This window comes from Hyperolius riggenbachi, chromosome 10, assembly GCF_040937935.1.
Source record: "Hyperolius riggenbachi isolate aHypRig1 chromosome 10, aHypRig1.pri, whole genome shotgun sequence".
Lineage (NCBI taxonomy): Eukaryota > Metazoa > Chordata > Amphibia > Anura > Hyperoliidae > Hyperolius > Hyperolius riggenbachi.
In genome coordinates, this window is record NC_090655.1 from 122908981 (window position 1) to 122936784 (window position 27804).

The following is a 27804-nucleotide window of genomic DNA, read 5'->3' on the forward strand; positions in this document are numbered from 1 at the left end:
GCACCCTCTGGCGGTAATGGACGAGCTGAGCTCGTCCATACCGCTAAGGTGGTTAAAGGACAACCGAGGTGACATGTGGCATGATGAGATAGACATGTGTATGTACAGTGCAAAGCACACAAATTACTAGGCTGTGTTCCTTTTTTTCTTTCTCTGCCTGAAAAAGTTAAACATCAGGTATGTAAGTGACAGTTTCTGTCCAGGTCGGACTTAGTCAGACTACAGTTTCACCCTCACTGATGAGTAATTACAGCCATAAAATACTTCATTCTTCAATAATTCATAGATTTGTGCTCTGACATACTTCAATAAACGTATCATTGAGCAGAGACAACGAAACAGTAAAAACTTAAAAACTAGTTTTACATATAGAATAAAACTGTGGGATATCTAAAAAAAAAGCCTTTTTTTAGGAGAAAGAGGATAGGTACAATTGTTGTTCTCATCAGTTTATTTTGACCTCGGATGTCCTTTAAGGCATTTAAAAGGTAAACAACGTAATACAACATAAAACACTTTGGCATGATGCAAGGTGCAGCGGTAGGATTGCCATGAGCAGGCAGCACACAGCAGGGTGACAGCGATTATTACCGTATCGCGCATCTTGGTGCATGTACTGCTTCTTCGTGCATCAGGCCCATTGTGTAATAGATAGCGGTATTATCTCTTTTGAAATTAGATTAGGCATAGCCCCTAAGGCAATTGGTTCTATGCACTTCTTACATAAGCCTACATTTGTTTGTATGTTTACAAAAGCTGATTTTTGTATATTCAGTGTCAGTATAATATTTTGTTGAATCTAAAGGTATAGTAGATAAATCAGCGCAATGATTGAGGTACACTGATGGTTGTTTGTTCTCTGTAACCACCATAACGTTTGTACACTTGCAATAAACCAGTTCAGGCTTGGACGGAAGGTGAACGTGCTTTGTTTCTTCCTGTAACATAATAGATAAATCACCAGAGCCCTCTTAGGACTGTTGCTGGAATTATGAATTAAGCCACATACACATGGTAGATTCTCTTAGCTCAAGACTGTCGTCCGTGTTCATCTCAGGGGAAAATCTAGCACAGCAGTTAGTGATTTGGTGCATTGGAACACTCTTTCCAGCTTCAGTGTTTTGCTACACTGCGCATCTGTGCACAATCCAGTTTCCGTCAGGCCCGGTTCACATTAGCGTTTTTTACGGAACATAACCGGAACGTATACTGTACAAATGGAACGGATGTGAATGGATCCAATGTTAACCTATGGATCCATTCACATGCGTCCATTGGTACGAATATGTTCAGTACGTTCCGGTCCCTGGACCTAAAAGTTGCTGCAGGCCCTTATTTTCCGGACCGCTCTGCTTAGCGGAACGGATCCGGACAAAAATTCAGCAGCATTGGGGCAATGGGAAACAGAACGTTTCTTCACACTAGTGAAGAAACGGAGCGTTCCGTGTGGGGATGGGGGCATGGGCCGACGCAAATCTAGCAACGGGAGGGTGAGGGGAGGGTGCAGCAGCTGGGCGGGTGGGCTAGGGAGGGTTTATACATACCTAATCTTCCGTAGCAGCCGGTGGTAGAGGCTTCCATCTTCTTCCGCGTCATGTGACTACACATGGAATGGGAGAGTCACTAGTGCACAAGAAAGGGGAGTCACAACATACTTGGCCTAGGTGCACAAAAAGCATAAATCTGGCTTTGCTAGCCAGGGCTCCTAAATGATGGGAACCCTACAGGCACTGCACCCCACTGCTGCATTATACATATAATAAATTCAAATTTGAATTAGTAATGGGTTCCTAAGCTTTTGGAAGCTATAGCATGGTAAACATTTGGATGGTTTTTTTTAACTAATCTTTAGGACGCTCTAAGTGAAAGTCTGCATGTAACAATTGAGATTCCAGTTGTTTCACAGAATGTCAGGGTGTTAGAATAAGAGGGCATGTCCAATAAATGTGACAGAGAGGCAATATCGTTTTAAGATTTCCAACATCTGTTGGACAGATCTATTGGGATAATAAAGAATGTACAGTCAAATATCTGGGGTGTGGAACCAGTGAAACATGATTCTGTGTAATTTTCTATTAATATCACACCCAGAGCTTTCAGAGTGCCTTAAAGAGGAACTCCAGTGAAAATAATTTAATAAAAAAAGTGCTTCATTTTTACAATAATTATGTATAAATGATTTAGTCAGTGTTTGCTCATTGTAAAATCTTTCCTCTCCCAGATTCACATTCTGACATTTATTACATGGTGACATTGTTACTGTGGGCAGATTATTTAGCTGTTTCTAGCTGTTAGACAGCTATAAACAGCCATTTCCTGTCTGTGAACATTGTTACATTGTGGCAGTTTGCCAGGAGTACCGCGGTATTCAGAGCCTCTTGTAGGAGGGGTTTCAGCACAAAATTAGTCACACAGCGCCCCCTGATGGTCTGTTTGTGAAAATCATTCTCTTTCTCATGTAAAAGGGGGTATCAGCTACTGATTGGGATAAAGTTCAATTCTTGGTTGGAGTTTCTCTTTAAACCAATTTGGTGCTAAACAGGAAGAGTTCTTTGTCTAGAATATCCAGCCGTAATCCAAGTAGGAATGCTTGGAAAAGGTTTGGTAGAGAGGAAGTTAATGAATGTTTATGGGATGTTTATTAGAGATGTAGCGAACAGTTCGCCGGCGAACGGTTCCAGGCGAACTTTGGTGGTTCGCGTTCGACTGCACCAGGCGAACTTTTGCGATAGTTCGATTCGCCCCATAATGCACTATGAGGGTCAACTTTGACCCTCTGCATCACAGTCAGCAAGCACATTGTAGCCATTCATGCTACACTAAGCCCTGGAGCCCCACCCCCCCTTATATAAGGCAGGCTCGCTGGCCATGACACTCACTCGTGTGCCTGCTGCAAATAGACAGACTAGGGGGAGCTGCTGCAGATTTTTTCTCCTAGGGAAAGATTAGTTAGGCTCTTGGCTTGCTCCTGGCTGATTGTTATTGCTTTTATAGCACCCCTCAACAGCTCTTTTGAGAGCTAATATTCTCCTGATGTGGTTTTTTTTTGTGTGTGTGTTGCTCACTGACATTATACAGCCCTATCTGTTGCAGCTGGACCTTGGTAATTGTTATTACTGTGCCAGCCAGGCCCTGCCTAACTATCTATACTGGGACACCTACCTATGCCTACCTAACTACTGGGGCACCTACTTACCTATACGGAGACACCTACCTACCTACCTATACTAGGGGACCTACCTATGCCTACCTACCTTTACTGGGACTCCTACCTATGCCTACCTACCTATACTGGGTCTCCTACCTATGCCTAGCTAACTACTGAGGCACCTACCTATGCCTACCTACCTATACTGGGACTCCTACCTATGCCTACCTACCTATACTGGGACTCCTACCTATGCCTACCTACATACAAGAAGATAATAAGGTCGTTGCTTCATTGTGGTCAGACCAAATTTGATCAGCTGGACATTGAGCTATCACAGCCCGGTGACCATATGGGCTTTAAAACCGCCACGGCCTACACTCTCGCCACGGTGCGCACCAGTCCAAAACCAGTTAAAACATATATAGAGGGACCAGACGAAACAAAGGGGGGTGTTGATCTATTGGGGCAGAGGGGTTTCTTTCCTTGTAGGGGATGTAATGCATGTATTAATTCCAACCCCCAAAGGTGCAATGAGGTTCAGTCTAGGGTCACTGGAAGACGTCATCAAATCAAAGAATGCATTACATGTGCCAGTACCCATGTGATATATTTGATTTGGTGCACATGTGGATTACAATACATAGGACGTACCAAAAGAGCTCTGAAATCTAGGATCAATGAGCATGTGAATAATATCAAGAAAGGATACATGAATCACAGTGTATCCAGGCACTTTGCAGAGTGCCATGAAAAAAATCCCCAACATATGTCATTCTGCGGAGTACAAAAGCTGGCAGGTAGATGGCGTGGGTGCCATAAGGTGAGAGAAATATCCAAGCTAGAGACCAGGTGGATACATGATATGAGGACAATGACCCCTAGAGGGTTAAATATTGAGATAGATTTGAACTGCTTTTTGGCTGATGACTAGTGTGCTATGAATATCTGGGGAAGTTATATGTAGTTAAGTGAATATGATAGCTAGGAAATAGGTTTGATTAATTGGTGGAATTGGTACAGTAAAGTGGGTGGAAAATCACATATTAGTGTGAAAGCAAATGCACTGTGTACTGTTTAGGTATAATATTTATGTTACACATAAAGGATCAAAAATATGTGCAATTATGAGAGTGGCAGATGTAGACCTGGTATCACTAATATCACTAGGATTACTAATATCAACAGAGGTTTGGTGATATATATATATATATATATATAATTTTTTAACAACCTACAGAGCTTAATGTTGAATGTGTATTAAATGTGGGTAGGTCCTCTTAGTGACCATAGCTTGCACGGGTGATAGAATATAAGGGGACTAATTGTAATTTATCCACGCGAGGCGCTATCTATAGTTTGGAAAAGAGAGGGTCGGGGTAAGCTAACTCAGAGGGCGTTCCTAGGTGATGACGCATCAGCGCTGTTGCAGGCCAGTGGGCGGTGCGGGGGAGCGGCTAGAGTTGCCCGAATATTTAGTAATAGTAAGGCAGTGACCTCACTATGGAGGGAGGGAGTGTCCCTGGGTTGGAGATGAGCATGGTGGGTAACGTAGTTCTGCAGCCCTACGTAGGATAGGCTTTCACTCCATACGGCCATTCAGGTGGGTGGGCTCATAAGGATTCTGGGTAGTGTAGTTCAAGAGCGAGTAGATGCTGACTACGCAGCATACAGGCTGAGGACAGCGCTGATGGTGATTGGTTGAATATGATACTAAAACCTCCGGTGTGCTGTCCAATCGATAGCCCCTGATGAGTCCATGTGACGAAACGCGTTGGGCGGAGCTTGGGACAGCACACGGAGGTCGAGAGGATTGTTTCCAGGACGCTGGAATTCATTGTATAATGCTGTTTTAACATTATGGAAACGTGAGTGTGATGTCACATTTTTTTAACATATTAAAAGTCTTTTATTGCGCTATGGAAGCGTATGCTTAGTTTTTAAGGAGGACACCTTTGCGGGGGAGAGGATTCAGGATCTGACTGACATTTGATACAACCACATGCGAGAGCGCTGTTTGTAATTGAGCAGCCAGAAAGTTTGGTGAGTGTGAATTGCAGTGACACCTGGGTGGCCCAAACTAGTGGAACTATTCACGGTGTGGTGAAGCGACTTATAAGGGAAGGACACTGCTATTCAGGGATGCCCATGGTGGAGGCTGAAAAATAATTGGAAGATCTGCACCATTATTGTATGTTTTTATTTCCTGAGGTAATATCCACCAACAAACTGATGAGGATAAATGGAGCAGAGGAAGATATGTGGATTATGATATAAGTGCAGTGAGCTGTTTGTAACCAGGCAGCATCTCCATCTGGTGAGCGGCTGGTATTGCTATTACTGGGTGTTTAGTATTAATAATCTCTATGACATAGAGGTGGAGGTGCAATTGAATTAAGGCATACTACACTATTGTGGCCTTTATCTGCTTATGTCTCCCTGAGGTACTCACAAAACCGTAACGGAGATACATACCACAGAGTGGATTGGAACTGTCACTATTTGGCGACACTGATCGGATTGGAACTGTCAAACTGGGAACGACCCTGTGGAACCGTATTGAGCACATACACTGTATTGGATTATAAATAAGGTCGTTGCTTCATTGTGGTCAGACCAAATTTGATCAGCTGGACATTGAGCTATCACAGCCCGGTGACCATATGGGCTTTAAAACCGCCACGGCCTACACTCTCGCCACGGTGCGCACCAGTCCAGCACGGCCGTCACTACGCAAACACCTGTTTGCGGTGCGTTACACAGTGAGTTTGGTGTGTCAGTGTGAAGCAGAACTCTAATTACACTCCCTGATTGATGTATACACATGCAAGATGTTTAAAGCACTTTAGGCCTCCAATTTAACATTCAATGTGATTTCTGCCCTTAAAACGCTGCTTTGCGTCACATCCAGATTTTTCCCCGGGACTTTGGGCATGTATCCCACTCCGCCATGACCCCCTCCAGGTGTTAGACCCCTTGAAACATCTTTTCCATCACTTTTGTGGCCAGCATAATTTTTTCTATTTTTCAAAGTTCGCATCCCCATTGAAGTCTATTGCGGTTCACAAACTTTTCCGCGAACCGAACCTTCCGCGAAGGTTCGCAAACTGAGTTTGCGAACTGAAAATCGGAGGTTCGCGACATCTCTAATGTTTATACCATTTATGTCAAAAGCTCATCCATGCCTAGCAAAACCCCATGCCCTGGCTGCTAAAACCCCTGCCTCTTGTTTGCCTCCAAGTGTCTGTGGGTAGACATGAGATGTTGTCACCACTCTTTACAACTGCCACTGGGGGGGGGGGGGGGCAAGCTTTAGATATTTTTTTACTAACTCGGGTGGTATATCCATATACACTAATTACAAGAGGCAGCACGATTCACCAGGGAACAGCCAAGATCCTTGGATTACTAAACGCCTACATAGACTCATGCTGACATGGAGAGTTTTTTACAGACCCCATCCTGTTCAGTGTATGCTGCTGGACCTGGAACTGTATGTAAATGAGTGGGGGAAGACTCTCAGGAGAGCACAGTGATTCCTAGGGGGGGGAGGGGGGGCAGTGCAGCACAGCACTCCATCAAATCGCTCTGCTAGGCAGATTGATGGCTGAGGCATCGGCTTGTATACCTGTGTACGATGCTTAAGTAGGTGGTCCAGTTCAATCTCTTCACTCTTTGGATTACAGTAGCAGTAGGAGGCGCCCTTTTGTATTGTATTATACCATACTTCTCAAATAAATTAATAAGAGTAGTGGTGTTTGCCTACCTTATTTAAGGAGACTTCTAGATAAGTAGAAAATTAATATAAATACTTTATTGCGATCAAGCACTTCAGACAACGCGTTTCGCAGCTCAAACCGCTTCCTCAGGTCAAGTAGTGTGCCTTAAAACATAAACGGGTATGACATTCAGAATCTCAATTTCACAAACCTACTAAATATATATATATATATATATATATATATATATATATACATACACATACACACATATATATATATATATATACATACATACATACTATACAATAATTGCGTATTAAAGTGGTATAAAAATAGTGATTAAAATGGTATAAAACACATAAAAAAATAAAAATTATATAAACCATAAAAAACCATATGTTTAGCAGTTAGGTAATCATTATACAAACAGTTAATTGTAAGGAAATAACATATTTGAAAGTGTATCAATGATGTTAATGAGAAGCCAATGAAAATGACTGGGTAAAGAACTAATGTAACCTATATAATAAAAAGGAACTAAGTGTAGAGGGGGAGTATGTGAGGGAGAGCAATAGTACTCTGTGGCATGGAAGAAACTGTATGGTATATATGAGGCTGGATAGCCTGGTCGGAAGAATCTATGTATATATGTAAAATCAGGGCAATGATCTGATACTAGCAGATAGGAGGAGTGTAGGTGGTGTGGCCCTAATGACACTGAAGGGGTCTGCGGGAATGATATTGGAGCAGAGGAAGGTGCGGACGTAGGTCTCGCAGTCCCGGACGCTGCATGGAGGGGCGTGGTCAGCTGGGGTGTCCGCAAGCAAGAGTGACAGGTTTCTCCTGTGGGCGTGGGTGCACATTGTTGTAGCGCCGTCCTATTGGAGGGAGCCCGGGGGTGGGATGGGGGATGATGTCCATAGTATATTGGTGTGGGCTGAAGGAGGGAAGGGGGTCGGGCACTAACGTCCTCTGTGCTTGTAGTCAAGGCGACAGGGACGCTGGGAGGGGGATAGGGAGGCTCAGAGGAACCAAATCGGATCTCAGTGGGGTGGTGTGTGTATGTACACAAGTCAGTGTGGGTATGCATTTTAGACAACACACCGCCCCGCTGGGACCAGGGATAGCGGGGATAGCCAGATGTGGAAAATAAAGGCCAGGGGGTGGATAAGATGATTCACAGATAATAAATTTACAAATTGCTTAACGCCATATATTATTAAAAAACAAAAAATAATACATTCCATTATACATGATCCTTTAGCATAACAGTATAGATTAGTGAACAGTAGGTTCCATAGATATCACCACTACTCTTATTAATTTATTTGAGAAGTATGGTATAATACAATACAAAAGGGCGCCTCCTACTGCTACTGTAATCCGGTTTATCACCCCACCAAGTGGGGCCCTTACGACCTTCTGGAAGTGAGGAATTTTTTCTAAGGAGCAGCGACCAACCCCAGGAAAAGACCGAGTGAGGACGGGACTTCCCCACATGCGCAGTCGAGTGGTTGCCTCATTAAGCAACCCACGTCTGTGAGTAGTATACTCTTACATTTAATAATCTTTTTTCACCTGAGATAATACACTATAAGGGCTCCCGGTGTCCCTGTGGTGGAGTTACAAGAGATAATTGCGATAATAGGTATAAGTATAGCTATCCTGTAAACTTTAGAACTTTAGAAATAGGACGTGGTTTGAGGTGTTATTTTTACAAAGCTCTCCAAACACAATGACACAATAGGCTTGATTTTCTAATGTTATCCAGGGCTGGAGATCACTAGAGCACATAAGTGATTCTACAAACATGGGCTGTGTCATATTTAAAAATGATAATTGCTATTATATATAAATAGTGTACAAAATCAGTGACGTAACTACAATTCATGGTCCCCAAGCCCAGTGAAACTTTGATGGAGCCTCCCCAATGTTCAAACCCTTTTCCTTGCCTGCCCATCTCACAAGGGTCATGAAACAAGTGTGGCCATCATGATCTTCACACTGATAACAATTGTAGCCACAAAAACACCTGATCTGTATTCCTGTATTGGAGGAAGGGAAGGTTAGTAGTTTGGACCCTAAAACAGCTCTGGGCCCTCCTGTGATCGTAGGGGCTGCTCCCCTTTAGTTATGCCCCTGCCGGGGTCACAGTTATCAACAGTTAGGATGGCTGAAAGACTATGGTTTGTCTGTCAGTAGTTCCACTCAAATGTATGCAATAAGGACCTTCATTTAACCAGTTACCGGCATTCTGACTTATTAAAACGTCCTGTTTGAGCCTGTTAATGGCAACAGGATGTTTTAATAAGTCGCTCGCTCCCACCGCCACTCCGCACATGTGCGTACCGCTTACGCTGTCGTTTCTGTCCGGACTCCGTGTTAAGTGATTGGGGAAGAGGACCGAGCCTCTACCCAATCACAATGCCTGGAATGAATGGACATGACCGTGATCAGGAAACAGGAAGCCGTCACAGTGAACACTTCCTATAAAATGACAGAGTGTTCATTAGTGCCATCTTGTAGCCAAAAAGTAAAATTACACATACAGGCACATACATACATACACAATATTAATAAAATGTATAACTTAAACTTCCAAAGCCCCCCCCCCCCCCCCAAAAAAAAAAAACACTTGTTTAAAAAAAAACAGTTTAAAAAAAAATACATAAATCATTGCCTTAGGGACTCAGCTTTTTTAATCTATATTTTATGAGGGAAAATTACTTTTACATTACTACATAGGAGCTGGTAATTATGGAATGTAATTATGGAATGGAATAATCGGGACAACTGGGCAAATAAAATGTGTCAGTTTTATCCACAGGATAAGGTTTAATTGTAAAACTATAATTGCCCAAAACTGAGAAATAATTATTTTTTTTCATTATTTTCTTATTTTTCCCGTTAAAACGCATTTAAAATTAAAAAAATTCTTAGCAAAATGTACTACCCATGGAAAGCCTAATTGGTGGCAAAAAAAACTAGGTATAGATCATTTTGTTGTGATAAGTAGTAATAAAGTTATTAGGAAATAAAAGGGAGGAGCACTGACAGGTGAAAATTGCTCTGGTCTGTTAGGGTAAAAACCCTTGGGGGTGAACTGGTTAAAGTGAACCTTAACCCTGGAAAAGAAGAAAAGTTTCACTTACCTGGGGCTTCAGGCTGACCCCCTGTTGATAAAAATTATCATTCTTAGACAATTACCTTATTTGTCAGGACAGGTTCTTTCAGATAAACATCTGGAGAGGATCACTTGTCCATGATAAAGGCACATAAGCTAGTCTGCAGATGGTTTAATTCCGCCAGCCGCCGGAGATATACGTAGAGAGCGTACTTCTCCTGCGCAGACTGGCTGCGACTGGCCAAAGTTACGAGATCTGTTACCAGCAATACAGAAGACTGAGGACGGCGGCGTGGGAGCAATCCATGTGCATGGGGCTGGAGGAAGCCCCAGGTATGTATAAAACATTTATTTTATATTGTCTCTGGTACACTTTCACATACCTTGGGAGGGGAGTTCTATTTAGCTCATTAGTGGCTCTACCACACTTTGGAACCATTTAGCCTTTTTGTATCAAGAGCGTGAACGCATCCGGCTGGGATGGATACCTGGGTAAAGATGGGTGTGTTCATCTCCACCTGCCTGCAGTGGTTGGTTGCCCATCTGCAACCTCCCATTGTGAGTACCACATTCTACAATTTCCACTTATTATATCCTCCGTGACGTACTGCACCATTGGGGCTCTCCGTTTTTTCCTCTCAGGGTGCTTTTAGGTCAACCCCCCCCCCCCCCCCCCCCATACCTGCATTTAGCTGAGAGGAGAATCTACATCTAACATACTTTGTTTCCTTAACTAAAGAAGCAGTAAAGTGTTGTACCGTGTTAGCCACCAGTAAAAGCAAGGAGTTTTGAATCAGGATGATACTATTTATTGGCTAACTTAGAGATGAGTAAACAGTGAGCTTAACTAAAGAAGAAATGCACTTTGCAAAATTCACATCCTTTATAATTTTTAATTTAGATAACTTTATATTTTTATCATCAGCTCCACCTGTTATTATGTTCTTGTGATGGCAGTACAGAAGAATGGTATTTCTTGTCTCTGAAAATCCTTGTGTCAGATCATTTTTATCCAGTTACCAGTTAGGTCTCAGGAAAGCTTGCAGAGATCTTTTAAAACAAGGACTAAAATGGGTGGAGGGGGAAGGGCTGTAGGTTTGTATATTTATGTATCTATGGAGACTCTTCAAACAGTCTGCCCTCTGATATATGTTTCTTTATTTGGCGTTAACATCCTTCGAGGCAGCTTCATCCCTCATCCTCCTGGAGTACAATTGGAACTATGTTCTAGGAATGAAAAGGCAAAGTCACTGGGATATGCGATACCCTGATCCGGAAGGAAGGGGGGATCCATACTGCTAGCTTTTCTCTCTTCTTCACACACAGCTCTCGGTTTTTAGCACTTTGCTTAGAGAGAAAGAGGTAAAAGTTGCTAAAAAATTTTACTAGAAATTTTACCTGTGAGTTGTGTTTGGTAACATGCAGACTTAACAGTTGGCATTAACTTACTCTCCATACTTGACCAGCTAAAACAAAAATAATTCTGATTTTATACTGAAAACATAGAAAAATGAATGCTTTGTAGGCAGAGGCATATGAATAGGGAATGCAGAGGTTGTGACTGCTATGCCCCCCCCCCCACCACCTCCCAGTCACTGCATTATCTCTTTGTTATGGCTATGCTGATAATGATGACCTCTATATGTACCTTAGTTAGTGGTGACCATTAACACAACCATTCCTTTTCCTTGCTGACACTTCTCTCTCATGGTGGCTTTCCTTGAAACTCTGGTTTTGATGGTCTGTATAAAATAATTATTATACATGCAGTGCAGAGAGGTCCCAGCATAAAATTTGTACTGGAGCCCCTGGCTTTGTGTTGCCATGCTCCTTGTTAAAGCAAATCTGTAGTGATACAAAAAAGTCTGTTGCATACCTATGGAGAGGGAAGGCTCTGAATCCTACTGAAACTTTCCTATTCCCTCTCGGTGTCCCTTGTTGTCCCCCCTGGTAAATTGTGCTGCTTCTGGAAGCCCTCGGAAGGGGGCAAACATGTCCCTGAGTGTTTTTTAACCACTTCACCTCCAAGGGTTTTTCCCCTTAAAAACCAGAGCAATTTTCACCTGTCAGTGCTCCTTCCATTTATTCACCTATAACGTACTACTTATCACAACGAAACAATCTATATCTTGTTTTTTCACCACCAATTAGGCTTTCTTTGGGGGTACTTTTTGCTAAGAATTCTTTTATTCTAACTGCATTTTAACAGGAAAAATAAGAAAAAAATTGAAAAAATTCATTATTTCTCAGTTTTCGGCCATTATAGTTTTAAAATAATACATGCTGCCGTGATTAAAACCCACACATTTTATTTGCCCATTTGTCCCAGTTATTGCAACGTTTAAAATATTTCCCTAGTACAATGTATGTCGCCAATATTTTATTTGGAAATAAAAGTGAAAAATTAACAGTAATATACCCTCTTGACATACATATCAGAAAAGTTCAGTCCCTAAGGTAACTATTTATGTAATTTTTTGTAATTGCAATGTTTTTTTTTTTTCAACTCTGCAGCCGCCGATATGCATTAGGCAGTTGTAGAGTGGTTAATACAAAATAAATAAATTGGGTAATTATGGGATAGGGTGGGAGATAATGTGTTAATGTGTAATTTTACTATTTGGCCACAAAATGTCCTCACACATTACTTCCTATTATGTACTTATAGTATGCTAAATAGGAAGTAATGCATCACTGTGTTACTTCAGAAGTAAACAAATAATTGCGGCATCTCTTCGATGCCGGCAACCATTCATACGGGGACAGCATAATGATCGGCGGCAATAGCAAGCGTGGGAGCGCGGGGGAAGGGGGCAAACGGGAGTGCTCAGCGGCAAGGGACGTAGTTACTCATCCTGGGGGAGGGGAAGTGGTTAAAGACGGGCGGCTCTGTACTGTGCATGTGCAAGAACGCATGAGTGCACGTTTGTATATGTGCAGCATGGTGCTGTTTGTCTTCGAGCACACTTGGAGACACCATTGCTCCTGAAGCCTATCAGAGGGTTTCTGAAGGCATCGTCAACCAGTTGGTCGAATACATACACAGGGTGACAGTCCTGGAACAAGGGGACCGAGAGCAGACAGGGGAGGCTCAATAGGATACAGAGCTTTCCCTCCATAGGCGAGCATCAGACTTTTTTTATTGCATCGCTTCAGTTTTACTTTAATGTTCTTTGGGTTTTTTTTCAATCTGTTCTGTGTATTTATTTTATTTTATTTTTTATAATTGTAGCACGTAACTGACACCAGAATACAGTATGCTGGCCTTTATTTTATCATGCTGATGGTTTCTGTAGAACAAAACTTTTCAAATTAGAAAGACGAACTACTTAGGCGTTTCTCTTTCTGAAAATCCTGTGTAGAATGGAATAGCTAATTAACAGATAAAGCACTTCAGTTGCTAACTGATAACTAGGGATGCTCGCTTGATTCCGCAGAATTGCTAATTCTCTGATTCTGGCCGGAATTAGGCCAATTCCGATTCCGGCAGTCGGAACGGAATTGCTACACCTCTCAAACGGAATTCCGCGGAAATTTTTTTATTTCCGCGGAATTCTAGAAAACACAAAAATATCTCTCTCTCTCTCTCTCTCTCTCTCTCTCTCTCTGTCTCTGGGGTAAGTCAGATACCTACTACACACTGACGGAATCCGTAAATTCCGGCGGAACGGAATTTGCTGGTTCCGATCACCCCTACTGATAACTGAAATAAGAAAGGATCTTTTCTGTATAATATTACTTTAAATAACAAGGGGATAGTCACAGACAGTCAGATACAAAAAAGGCCCCTTTTGAATTTTTTATTGACAGGGACTCTTAGGTCATGACCCCAAGCTGGCCGACTAAAGCTGGCCGACCCCAAGCTGGCCGCATCTACATTTACTCCTCACTAAATAACCTAATCACGCACTGCCTGTACATATACTGTATACTTCCCCCACCTCTTGTTTCCAACCCATTCCTTTAGATTGTAAGCTCGCAAGGGCAGGGCTCTCACCATTTTGTGTCATGGAATGTTATTTTAATTGCTTGCACTCTGTTATACATTTTAGTCACGTTAAAGCGGACCCAAACCAAACATTTTTTTTAATTAAAAATATTTAGTTGGCTGGATAGTGTAATGGTTAAGGGCTCTGCCTCTGACACAGGAGACCCGGGTTCAAATCTCGGCTCTGCCTGTTCAGTAAGCCAGCATCTATTCAGTAGGAGACCTTAGACAGGTCTCCCTAACACTGCTACTGCCTATAGAGCGCGTCCTAGTGGCTGCAGCTCTGGCGCTTTGAGTCCGCCAGGAGAAAAGCGCAATATAAATGTTCTGTGTTTGTTTGTTTGTTTGTTTGTAGTTGCACCACTCTGACACATACAAAGATAAATAAACACTCCTTCAAGCCTATGAGCATTTCAGTGCATGCTTTTCACCCTTCTCTTTTCATAACTAGGATTATACTGGGGGCAGCCATTAGCAATTCCTCCATTGCCGGACACCACCTACTTCACCAGTTTGCCGGATTTTGTCCCGGCAATTTGAAAGGAAGGGAGGGGTTCCTCCAATAAATGTAAAATATTTTATATTTTTCATCATGCAGCTGAAAAAAGTCTGCTATTTATCATTATAATTTAGAAAATAGATTTTATTTCTGAAATCTAGTATTTTTAATTTGGGTCCACTTTAAATTTGCTATTGTAATCATCTGTTCTGTATTTTGTACCAGTGTTCATATTTGATGTATATCATTGTCTGTATCATTATGTATCCCTTGTTTGTTTTCTTACATTGTACAGCGCCACGGAATATGTTGGCGCTTTATAAATAAATAATAATAATGAGAACAGGTGAAGCTGCAGTGAGGAGATGCACTCAGAGCCTTCTAAGGACAATGAAGTGGATACAGACAAGAGGTCAAAGCAGGTAGCTGACAGGGAAGGTCAGGTTCAGGCTAAGGTCGGGGCAGGCAGAGGGCAAGGTTGGTTTGGTTCAGGCTGAAGTGAAGGGAGGTAACAAAGTAGAATGGCCATGTTCAGGCTGAGGTTTAGGCCGGTGACAAACAAGATAATCAGATTTAGGGCGAGGTTAAGGTAGATAACACAAAAGGATGGTTACGTTGAGGCAAGTAGCAGTAAAGACTGTCCCGTTAGGCTAAAGTCAGTAACAGGACATGTGCAATTGTGCGCAAGCCTCAATTTTATGCAAATTAAGATTTAACTGCAAGTAGAATTTACATTGGTGCAGACAAAACTTTCCACCAGGAAAATCAGTTTTATTCATTTTTACCGGCCAGGTAACTGATTTGAACTTTCTGAATCATAAGCCCAGTGTAAAACTCAATTTAAGCTAATGCAAGTTCCGATTTTTGTCAAGCAACTAGAGTTTGCATTTTCCATGATATCTGAACTCAACACTATGCAAAAACATGTCAGTTACCTACAGTAAAGATGTCAATAGTGTGACAATTTTTGAAGTATGTGGAAAGAGTAGGTTTCCTTAAAGCGGAATATAACCCTGCATTTCAACTTTGCTCTAAAACATTATTTACAGCATATTATATGCAACCAGCATTTTTTTTTACTAGACCAGCATTGGAAGGGTTAAACACAGAGGTTCCGAGATATGCAGAAGTTCATTTAGATACATTTAACTAAATAGAATGTAACAAGTGATAAATGTTACACACTCTTTGGCTGTCCTCCAGCTCCTTCTCAGTCAGAGAGAGTGAGTCACATGCCACACTTAAGCTGGCCACTAACGGTCCAATTTCTAACGAAAAATCGTTCGAGCGATCAGAAATTCTGATCGGATTGGTTGTAAATAATGTCCATTGGTGGACACAATCGATTATGAACGAGTGAAAAAAATGTCGCCCAAATGAATTTTCGTCGAACGAAAATTTGGATTTTCTTGGTGGTCGTAATAGATAGGAAGCAATGATTGGTTAGTTGATGGTGTAGTGAACGATTTTTCGTCCGATCAGAATTTCTGATCGCTCGAACGATTTTTCGCTAGAAATTGGACCGTTAGTGGCCAGCTTTAGATACATTTATGTAAACAAAATGTATCTATGTCAGCTTCAGATGCGTCTGCAGTTCTGTCCAGGAACTTGAAAGCTCTGTGTAACCCTTCCAATGCTGGTCTAGTAAAAAAAAAATGCTGGTTGCATATAATATACTGTAAATAATGTTTTAGAGCAAAGTTTAAATGCAGGGTTATATTCCGCTTTAAAGGGGTTAATCATAAGTTACAACATTATTTACACATGTTCTGTGATTTCAAATACAGATGTAGGAGGAAATTATTGGACAAGATTCCTTCTAGCAGAGATGATCTGAAGCCATCTTGGATATTTTATACATTATATACGTAATATATTATTTATGCTTGAGGTGTCTCAAACATTTACTTTGCACCTTTTTAATACATGTAACAAGCTTTGAGCTACAGTACATGACAGAAATAAGATCTATAATCTTTACAGAACTATGGAAGATTATAGAGCTACAGTATATGAATCAAGAATAATATTAAATTACATCTGATTCAAAATGGGAGTAACATGTAGGATGCTAATGTTGACTTTTCAGTAAAAATTGTTGCCTCAGTGTAATTATAAGCCTCAGACTACAATTCTTTGTGAACCATTCAACTGGGCCCAATATGCGGGGAAATAACATACGACCCAACATTTTTAAATGAGAAACAGAGAACTGCAACAAAAATAAGGCAAAGCATACACACCTGGCAATAGCTATGAGGATTGTGAAGAATTGATAAGCAAAAGTTAACCTTTTATAACACTGCAAGTAGTTGATCACAAACAATAATAATAATTACAAAAACTACCTTTAGAATATGCAATACAATCATTTATAGTTGAATACTGTATACACTTGAAATACAGTACAATACTGTACAGTATACAAACATTTATTTATACTGTACCGATCTATACATACGGCCTGACAAATAGACATTTGAGGAGCAAACATAGACAGAGGGATTTGGATTAAAAATAGAGGGACAGCTGAAATGTTTGAAATAGTGATGATCATAATTTGCTAATTACGATTACACGAAATATCACATAAAATTTCACAATTACGCGTGGCCGTAATTGAGAAATTTATGTGAAATCTGTCAGAGGCACTTAGCCCAGCTACAGATCTGCACTGTACCTACTCCTACCTATTACCCGATGAAGTGGGGTCATACCTGAGAAACACGTTGCATTTTTGCCTGGAGTGTGTAAATAAATTTGTTTTGCTAAACTTTGTTGGTCTATCTTGTGTCTGTTTGGAGGATGTAAGTCCACCACTGCCTCCACAAATGTTATACTTATTAGACATTTTTATTCTTCTGGCGCATCTGTATCCCAGTTACATTTGTAATTTTTACGTAATTAGGGGAGTAGTGAGTGAGTAGAAGTCAAAAAATATTTTTTTAAAATAGACTCGTTTTTTAAGAAAATTGATTTAAAAATTTAAAGGCAACATTTTTTGGTTAAAATAACATTTTACACATTTTTTGACTTGTTTCCACTATTCCCCTTAACATACAGAGCAATATTAGTGATGATATGTGTTTATGGGGCTCTTAACTGCTAACGTCCTCATGAAATTACGCAAAGTAATAGTTCCTGATTATGGCTACAAACATAATTAATTACAATTTTTTCAAAGACTTTGCAATCCGATTTTACATTGTAATTGCCAATTACAATGCAAAAGTATGATTATGTGAAATTCGTGCTCATAATTGTTGACTAAAAATCTGACCTTTTTATCTTATTTGCTGTCTTTGCTAGGCAACCCTGAAAATGACTAAGGGTAGGACAATAGCTGAACATAGTATAGATTGTGTGTGAAAGGGAGGAGCAATATCTGCTCCCTCAGACACACATCTCCTAATACAGAAGTAAAATTAGTCTCCCTATTTCCTGAATTGCCTTATTCTAATCTACAGCATATTTTGCAGTTATATTATTTAACCAGTTCGGCCTTTCTGGACGAGCTTTCTCGTCCAGAAAGGCACTGCTGCTTTCAATGCGTGGTGCGCGCGATCTGGCGCGCACCCGCCGCTAGCACCCCGATCAGTGAATGGAAATATAATTCCCATTCACCGATCTAACTTCCCCGCAGAAATACCGACGCTTTCTATCCAGAGAGCGTGGTATTTCTGCCCCCCAGGAAACAACTCCTCTGAATTTTGGTTCCTGGATGCGAGATCGTTCGCATCCAGGACTTTTCTCACTGTGGCCATCTTGTGGCCAAATAGTAAACTGCACCCACATACATTTTTAATTAAAGAATTTGCTTATTTTACATGTAAAATAAGCAGTTTCCCTCCCACACCAAAAATTACCCACATACATTTTTTATTAAAAAAAAAATAAAAAAAATACAATTAAAAAAAAAAAAAAAAACAACAACATAAATAGTTACCCAAGGGACTAAACTTTTTAAATATACATGTCAAGAGAGTATGTTATTATATTATTTAAAATTATAAGCTTATAAATAGTGATGCACGCAAATTGAAAAAATGCACCTTTATTTCTAAATGAAATATCGGCACCATAAATTGTGATAGGGACATCGTTTAAATAGTGTAATTAATGGGACAGATGGGCAAATAAAATACATGGGTTTTAATTACGGTAGCGTATATTAATTTCAAACTATAATGGCCAAAAACTGAGAAATAATGCATTTTTTTCATTTCTTTCTTAATCTTCCTGCGAATGAATGGGAGGTGAACGTTGCTCGGATGCATGAGATTTTCGGCACTGCGGCGCTGAACCGGTTAAAGGGAATCTGAAGTGAAAATAAACTTATGAGATAATGATTTGTATGTGTAGTACAGCTAAGCAATAAACATTAGCAGCAGAGATATGAGTCTAATATTGTTTCCAGTACAGTAAGAGTTAAGAAACTCCAGTTGTTATCTATGCAAAACAGCCACTGATCTCTCTACTACTTTTATTTTTTTTTATATTATCTTTATTTTCCTTTTTAAATATATCATATTACAAAAAAGACAACAGCACTTCTATACAATACCCACTGGATGGATTTTAAAAATCATGTACATTTACCCTCTTAGGGAAAGAAACATAAACATTTTAATTTCTTCTCCATCATATTTTAGTCAATTCCCCTTTTCTCTTCATAATTATACCATCCTTACTTTCCATCCAATAAATCCTATCACAATACATTCATTCTTCACTCTCTCTCTCTCTCTCATTCTTTTCTCTCTACTACTTTTAAAGTTGCACAGAGCTCTGTCTTCTGAAGCTTATTATCTCAAGTGTCTATCACTGTATTTTGTTGTTTTTCTGCAGAGGAAAGTTCAAAAGGTTCACTAGCCTGCTCTGTGAAATCATTTAGAATGCTGAGTGTAATGTGTAAACTGCAAATATATGCAGTGTTATAAAAAAAAAAAAACAACTATATAACTGAAAATGAAAATATGAGAATATTTTCTTTAATACGAATGTTCTAGTAATTATCTGTATTACACAACTAATTCATTATATCACTTTAAAGAGCTGAATATGGCAAGACATGGTAATCTATTAACCTTTGTAAATATCTAGCAGCTTGAATTAGTAAATTGATTTGTAGATATCTAGCAGCTTGAATTAGTAAATTGATTTGTAGATATCTAGCAGCTTGAATTATTTTTATGACTGTAGTTCAGGTATACATTTTATTAATTTGCAGTGCACTTTATGTCAATTGATTTTACAGATTGATTTTATCATTGTAATAATTGTTCGTATATGTGTCTTTATTTTTTACAGGTAGATGAAATTTACCATGATGAATCCTTGGGTGTCCATATAAACATAGTATTGGTCCGTATGATTATGGTTGGGTACAGACAGGTAAGCAAGACTATACTCCTAACAGGGTACACATCATTGCCTAAAATATAAATCCTAAAATGATTTAAAGATAAAATGTAAAACTATATTTGCAAAGGATCCCCAGCTGGAAAAGTTACTGTCTACTAGAAAAGTAGTGGTATGAGGCCTAAAGAATTTCATTGTGACCATGGGGATGTATTTACAAAACATCAGTAAAATATACATGTAAAGTTTAGAACTTGGTTTTTTTTTGCAGGGAGCACTAAAGGGGTTAAGCCTCAGTGTTTACTGTATGGGGGGGGGGGGGAGCTGTAGTAGTGTGCCTGCAGTCTCTTCACAGATGCTGATAAGAACTAATTAGACACTTTGATCTGGGTAACCAAACACAGAAACACAGAGCAGTGGATTTATTCAGCAACTATATGTGGAATAAACACTTTTCATTGTGTGCTGAGCAATGAGTTGGTTCTACTTTAAAGTAATCTCGAGTCGGATAAAAAAGAAAACGTAATACCTGATCCAGGGGCAAGCCGGATAAGGTAGAGCGCCTTACCGTCGCTCCCTGCTGCTCTCTGGAGCTCCTGTGTCCCGTTTTCCTGCAATTATGATTTAGTGTAAAAAAAAACTGCTGAAGATTTAGCTCTGTGCTCTCCTCCAAGAGCCAGTTAGATGGGTCTGAGAGGCAGGAAGGGGTGTTAGGCAGGAATACCTGTTCTGCTAGGTACAACGCTTACCCTCTTAGATTGTCGACAAGCTGGTTGTTGGTAGATTCAAACGGAGGGTGGTTAGAAGAGCACAAGGGACAGAGAGAGTGGCGCAGAGGGGACACAAAGGCATGGGATTAGGAAGTGAATCTGTGTTCCATTCGACTTCTTATTGTGTGGTTCTGATCCAGTTCTGTATAATGCCTGAAGAAGAAACTTAACACTTCGAAAGCTTGCAATAAACCATATACAGTTAGTCATTGAAGGTATCACTGGAATTAACGTTTGTTGGTTTGATGTCTGCAAAGAGAGCAAGATGATAAGTATAGTAATCAATGTCAGGTAGATATCAATCATGTGCCACATCTAGCAGGGTATGCCTGTTTTTTGTTGTATGATAACAGAAGCATGCTTTTAATACACTTTTAGGGTCTAACAAATTGGCAGCATTTTACCATCATAGATGTGTACAGAATTCTCTTTTTCTATGACATACACTTCTTATTTTTCTTTAAGAGGCATGTTCTCTAATAGCCTCACTCGACTATCAAAGGGACCAAGATCAAAGCAGTAGCATGTCACTGTGAAAAATATTTTGAAGTGGTTATTCTAGTTAAACATTTATTCTTCCAGTAGTGAGTTGCTAAGTACCAGTTTCATCTTGTCTCCCGCTGGTAAAGTCTATTTTATTTATGGGATGCAGACCATAAACATTGTACCCATTCCATCTGTTTTATCATTAAGTATTCTATTTCCCACAGTTTTCACACTTGCTATTTGTCTTTTTATTTTCTTGTTGAAATGTGTTGTTCCTGTCCTGGTTCTTTGGTCCTTTTTGTCTTTAAAGTGTAACACTACTTTTGTTATTATATGAAAATATATAGCATATAGCAATTCAAAACAATTTTTTTTTATCACATAAAAATTACTCTTTGTTTGATTTGCGGGCCACCACTGTAAACCCTCTTCATAGTGGTGGCCCAGCTGCAAATCAAAGGAAGAGTCATTTTTTTAATATATATTTTATAGAATGGCCACTGCATGAACCACTATGTTATTTGTTGCTATAGTGGTGTCCAGGGCGTAATTAAAAATACTGTGATTGTGGCCATCGATAAATAGCAGAGAGGAAGGCATATTTAGAGGAAAAGGTGGTATGGATATGGGTGGGATATTAGTCATGTGATAGTTAGGCATGGGGGGCCGGTTAGGGATAGGCATGGGGAGTCGGTTAGGATTAGACAACGACAAAGGGAGGGCTGGTGTGATAATACCGTTAGGTTTAGTGTTAAATATCCATGTGTTTTGCAGTGGGGGAGAGTTGGTCAGGACTAGGCATTGGTTGGAGGGGTTGATTAGGGTTAGGGAGTGCTTGTGTGAGAATAGAGTTCGGTTTAGCAGTAGTAACACTTACCAATATTTGACCAGTGTTTTACATAAACCCATTTTGAATGAACGTGATTACAAATGCAGCCTTACAAAATATTACAGCTAACATTTATACTTTCACCAGCATGGAAATGTGCACTCATGGCTTCTGTATTTCCTTTTTAGTCCGTCAGTCTCATAGAAAGAGGAAATCCCTCCAGAAGCCTTGAACAAGTCTGTCGTTGGGCCCATTCCCAGCAGCGTTCAGATCCCGATCACGCTGAGCATCACGACCACGCCGTGTTTCTCACCAGGCAAGATTTTGGTCCTGCAGGTATGCAAGGTACTGTATTTTGTATGATGTCAACCAGGTATGTGCAGCATGCTGGTTGAGTGTGAATACATAACCAACTGCTAATCTGTTTGTAGAGGTAGACCATCTGTAGACTTACCGACTAAATTAGCTTGTTTGTGGCTTGTTTTAGATACAAATCTTGGATTCGGAAAGATCCTGTGCCCATAATTACTGTTGCCCATGAACTTTATATAATCTCATAACTCAACCACTTCCGGATCTTTACTACGCATATCTACACCCCTATATACTTCACTTGTGGGTCAGCGGCGTAGATATGCATATTGTTTACTTACCTCCACCGTTCCCAATCCCAGCGCCGTTTGCCGTTTGCCTTCACTTTGCAAACCCCTCATTCCATGATTGGGGTATGGGAAACAGCTTTTGCCAACCCTGGTCACTGTGGCTGTGATGAATCAGCTAGATGCAGCCTTTCATTAAAATAAAAAAAAAAAAATGATGTAAACACTTGCTTACGTGTTCTATTTATAGAACAAGGAGATAGGCTAGGTCCACACTAGGCACGGTTGCAGGATGGACGCTGCAGTCCGGGATCAGGGGAAGTACCACTAGACTGCAAACTGATCCGTTTTCAAAAAAAGTGCATCAGTTTTGCATCAGTTTCCATTCAGTTTTTTACCCCAAAAACGGACAGAAAACGTCTCTATCATTAGGAAGGTAGTGGGAGGATTTTTTGGGCCAATAATAAAGTTCGGGCTATCCGTTTTTTCATCCGTTTTTGGTGCTATTTTGCCTGTGGAGATGGAGTTGCGTTTTCCCATTGCTTTTCACTACCCATCCGTGTATCCGTGGTCCGTAAAAATGCAGCAATTCCGGACCTTCCGTTCAGGTTTTGAAAACGGGTCCCTGCAGAGGGATCCGTTTTTTTCTTGGGTGAGCACGGCTGCTATTTTTAACTTATTTTGGTTCCTGGACGTAGAAACTACGTCCAGGAACCATGCGCGCTCCCGCGGCCGATCGCGCGCGTGCACGCGCGCTCCCGGCCCATGGGTCGTTAGCCAGGCAATCAGTGAATCGGGCTATGGTGCCCGATCACTGATTCCTTTCCCCCGCTGAAAAAGCGACAGCTTCTCTCGGAAGCTGCGCCTTTTCTGGCTGTTCCCTCCCCGATGCGTCACTCTAAGCGTGTGTTACGCTTAGAGTGACGTCTTGTAAACAAACTCATGGCCGCCATCTTGTGGCCAAAGAGTAAAACTACAACAAAAAGTAAAAAAAATTTAAATCAACACACAATTACATTAAAAAAATATGGTTTACATCCCACCCTCCCAAAAATACCCAAATAAAATGTTTAATATAAAAAAAAACAAAAAACATTACAATAAAAAAAAACATGTAAATATTTACCTAAGGGTCTAAACTTTTTAAATATCAATGTAAAGATGAAATATTTCTATATTTTTTTATTTTAAACTTGTAAGTAGTGATAGATGCAAAACAGAAAAAATGCACCTTTATTTCCAAATAAAATATTGTCGCCATACATTGTGATAGGGACATAATTTTAACGGTGTAATAACCGGGACATATGGGCAAATACAAAACATGAGTTTTAATTATGGAGGCATGTATTATTTTAAAACTATAATGGCTGAAAACTGAGAAATAATGAATTTTTTCCGTTTTTTTCTTATTCTTCCTGTTAAAATGCATTTACAGTAAAGTGGCTCTTAGCAAAATGTACCCCCCAAAGAAAGCCTAATTGGTGGCGGAAAAAACAAGATATAGATCAGTTCATTGTGATAAGTAGTGATAAAGTTATAGGCTAATGAATGGGAGGTGAACATTGCTCAAGTGAAAACAACGGAACGCGAATGGGTTAACATTAGTATCCTGGACTCCGTTTTTCATCAGGCCTGAAAAACGCAGCCACGGATACGTTTCCGGACCTAGTGTGGACTAGTGGAAAGTGAAAATACACCCAAATACACCATTATACACTTTTACAAAGAAAAATAAAATACATTTGTATTTTTTACCCCTTCCACCCATGCCCCATACTTACCAAAATAAAACACTTGAAAACACTCACATCATTTAAAAAAATAAAAAACAACATAAATAGTTATCTTAGGGACTTTTTTAATATGTATGACATGAGAGTACATTACTGGTAATTTTGCAGATAAAGTCTCGTAATGAGTGATATAATATTTTTAAAAAATCACTAAACGGGAAAAAATATACCTTTTATTTCCAGATAAAATATTTTCACCATACATTGTACTAGGGACACAATTTAAACGTAATAATGGGGACCAATGGGCAAATAAAACGTGTGGGTTTAAAGCGGAATATAACCCTGCATTTCAACTTTGCTCTAAAACATTATTTACAGTATATTATATGCAACCAGCATTTTTTTTTTTTACTAGACCAGCATTGGAAGGGTTACACAGGGCTTTAAAGTTCCTTTAGATTTCTGCAGACGCATCCGAAGCTGAAATAGTTACATTTTGTTTACATAATGTATCTAAGTGTTGAATGTGACTCATCTCTCTCACTGAGAAGGAGCTTGGACGACAGCCAAAGAGTGTGTAACTGTTTATCAATAGATACATGTAACTAAATAGAATGTATTTATCTGAACTTCTGCATATCTCTCCAGGACCTTTAAACCTCTGTGTTTAACCCTTCCAATGCTGGTCTAGTAAAAAAAAAAATGCTTTTTGCATATAATATGCTGTAAATAATATTTTAGAGCAAAGTTGAAATGCAGGGTTATATTCCGCTTTAATGTATTGAAGCACACTTTATTTTCAAACTATAATGGCTAAAAACTGAGAAATAATGATTTTATTTTTACCTTTTTTTTCTTACTATTCCCTTTAAAATTGCAAAAGAAAACCAAAACAATATACAGATAATTTCAGTGTGATAAGTAACAATAAAGTTATTACTGAATGGATGAGAAATAATGTAAAAATTGCTTTGGTTTTTAAGGGAAAATACCTGTAATCCTGAAGTGGTTAAACGGGGACAATTTTTAATAATAATATAAAAAAATATTTTAAAAATGTAGGAGGCCTCAGCTAATATTAACCCATCCCTGACCTTAAAAGGCCAGTGTAGTTTTCAGGATATTCTAGACCAGTTTACTGTACACTGCCACCACCAATAGCCATATGGGGAGTTGCAATATTCACCTGTGGAAATGCCTTGAGACTGACCAATCACTCTCCCATCTGTATACCTATGTGACTAAAGGGGAGTGTTTCAGACTAACTGGGGATAAGCAGGTGACTGTAGGTCATTATAAAGTGATGCATCAAGTATTTACTTTGCAAAATCATTTTTTCACAGAACATTTTTACATATGATTAATTTAAAATTATATCCTATAAAAACAAATAAAATAACTGTGACCTGGGGCATCCATAGTGATGTGTACTCCTGCCCTTTCTCATTTTCAATCATTATTCAGAGTGCAGTGAAAGCAACTTACACCCTCATCTCATCTGACATTTTTGTTATTGCACACATTTGCATTCTATTTTCAGGGAGACAGTGGTTTCATTTCAAATCCTACTTCTCTCAAAACTTTTTTGTCTCTATCATTAGACCACTTCTTCATGCCAAAGCAAACCGGGCTTTAAGAAACAATCCCCTTGTCGTAGACAGGCACTTGGCTGACCTGTAGTATGTACCGTCTATGGGCAATGTAATTATAGGATCTCTTTGGGGCAGGAAGGGTTAGCAAGTTTGTTAATGCTGCTTTTAAACAGATCTATTGAAGCACAATGTGCAGTCCATACACTGAAATAATTGATTTTAAATTCCAAATTCCAGCAGTTTAGTGGATTTGTTGTATTTTGGTAGCTAAAACTTTTTTAGGTCAGAATAAAAAGTTTTTATTTTAAGTACATTTCTGGGTGGATGACTTTTAGGGATTTTTGCAATGAACAAATTGCTGAAAATCCTATAATATTTTAAAGCATTACTTATAACTGTTTAATAGTCTGTGTAAGGGCTGATTCAGACGGCCATCTGAACCAGTCACATGGCGTCTCGGTCAAATGTCTTTCTGCTAGTGAGCAGAAAACATTTCCGCTTCATTCAGCAAATGTGTAAATTTTTGACCCCCGCAGGGGTACATGGGAGCGACATAGTTAGCCGATCCTGGATGCTACATGTACATTGTAGTCTGATGCGGAAGACTTACTCAGCCAACGTATTTGAAAAGGGTGCAAGACATGTCTTATTTTAGCGGGTGCTGTTTTGGCAGGGGCCCTTTTTAACAGGATGCCAGCAGGGTGGGGTAGGGTAAGTATTGGGGGGAAGTTAAGGTTAATTGCCCACAAGGGGGGGGGGGAGGGTTAGGCTAGACAATCACCTGGGGGGTCAAGTTTAGGCACCCACTGGGGGTGGGGGGTAAGATAAGGCACCACTGAGAGGGTTCCGTGTGAGAGTAGGGTAAGATTACCAATAGTTTACTATATTATTATTATTATTGATTTATAAAGCGCCAACATATTCCGTGGCGCACTAAATTAATTGAGTAGTAAAATATCTGTAAATTTACCAATATTCTAATATTTTATTCAATATTTTAGTTCCTGCGCCCATTTCAATGAGTGCCTTTATCTAAAGTACGCTACCCAGCTCCTGTTTCCCTGTACTAGGGAGGGAGGTAGGAACATGTCCGATCAGGATTCGATTCGATTCAATTCGATTTGCCATTGCAAAACAATGGCAAATCGAATTGAATCGAATCGAATCCTGATCGGACATGACGGATTTAATCGGATCGTAAATAGAATCGTATAAAGAATCGTATAGAATCGTATAAAAAATTTTATCGTGTAGATTGGGCTTAACCCTCCTGGTGGTCTAATTATTTCCGCCAGGAGGCAGCGCAGCAGTTTTTTTTTTTTTTTTTTTTAAATCATGTAGCGAGTAGCTCGCTACATGATAGCCGCTGCTAAGCGGCATCCCCCCGCCCGCTTCGATCGCCTTCGGCGATCTCCGATCAGGAAATCCCGTTCAAAGAACGGGCTTCCACCATCGCCATGGCGACGGGGCGGGATGACGTCACCGACGTCGTGACGTCATTGGGAGTCCCGATCCACCCCTCAGGCTTGCCTGGCACTAATTGGCCAGGCAGCGCACGGGGCCTGCGGGGGGGGGGGGGCGGCGCGGCGCGACGGATAGCGGCGATCGAGCGCGGGGCAGCGGCGATCGGTATGCTGACGCAGCTAGCAAAAAAAATATTAAGCAAATCGGCCCAGCAGGGCCTGAGAAAACCTCCTGCGCGGCTTACCCCGGGGTTACCGCCAGGAAGGTTAAGGAGGTTGTGGGCTGTCAGTGGAGAGCAGCTGGCTACCTGTGAGCCACTGCAGCAAATATTCTCTGTTTTTTATATTGCAAAGACTAAAAGTTTATGTATATTTCTCTTACTGCACATTTTTCATAATTACATTTCTATGAAATGCAGTTATAAGAAAAAGGTGAATTAGCTCTGTTATAAGCAAAGGTAGATACGCAAATGACATAACCTTT

General features: G+C 40.1%; 1 protein-coding gene across 4 annotated transcripts in view; it reads left to right on the top strand.

Annotated features, from left to right (window-relative positions):
* ADAMTS14 (ADAM metallopeptidase with thrombospondin type 1 motif 14) overlaps positions 1-27804 on the top strand; it is a 308652-nt gene that overhangs the window by 181564 nt on the left and 99284 nt on the right. For 3 of the 4 annotated variants that reach the window (XM_068257867.1, XM_068257864.1, XM_068257866.1), the window contains exons 5-6: positions 19792-19875; positions 22116-22272. In XM_068257867.1, the coding sequence (XP_068113968.1) occupies positions 19792-19875; positions 22116-22272 (241 nt within the window). The remainder of the gene's footprint in view (positions 1-19791; positions 19876-22115; positions 22273-27804) is intronic. The other variant, XM_068257865.1, reaches the window with a different exon arrangement.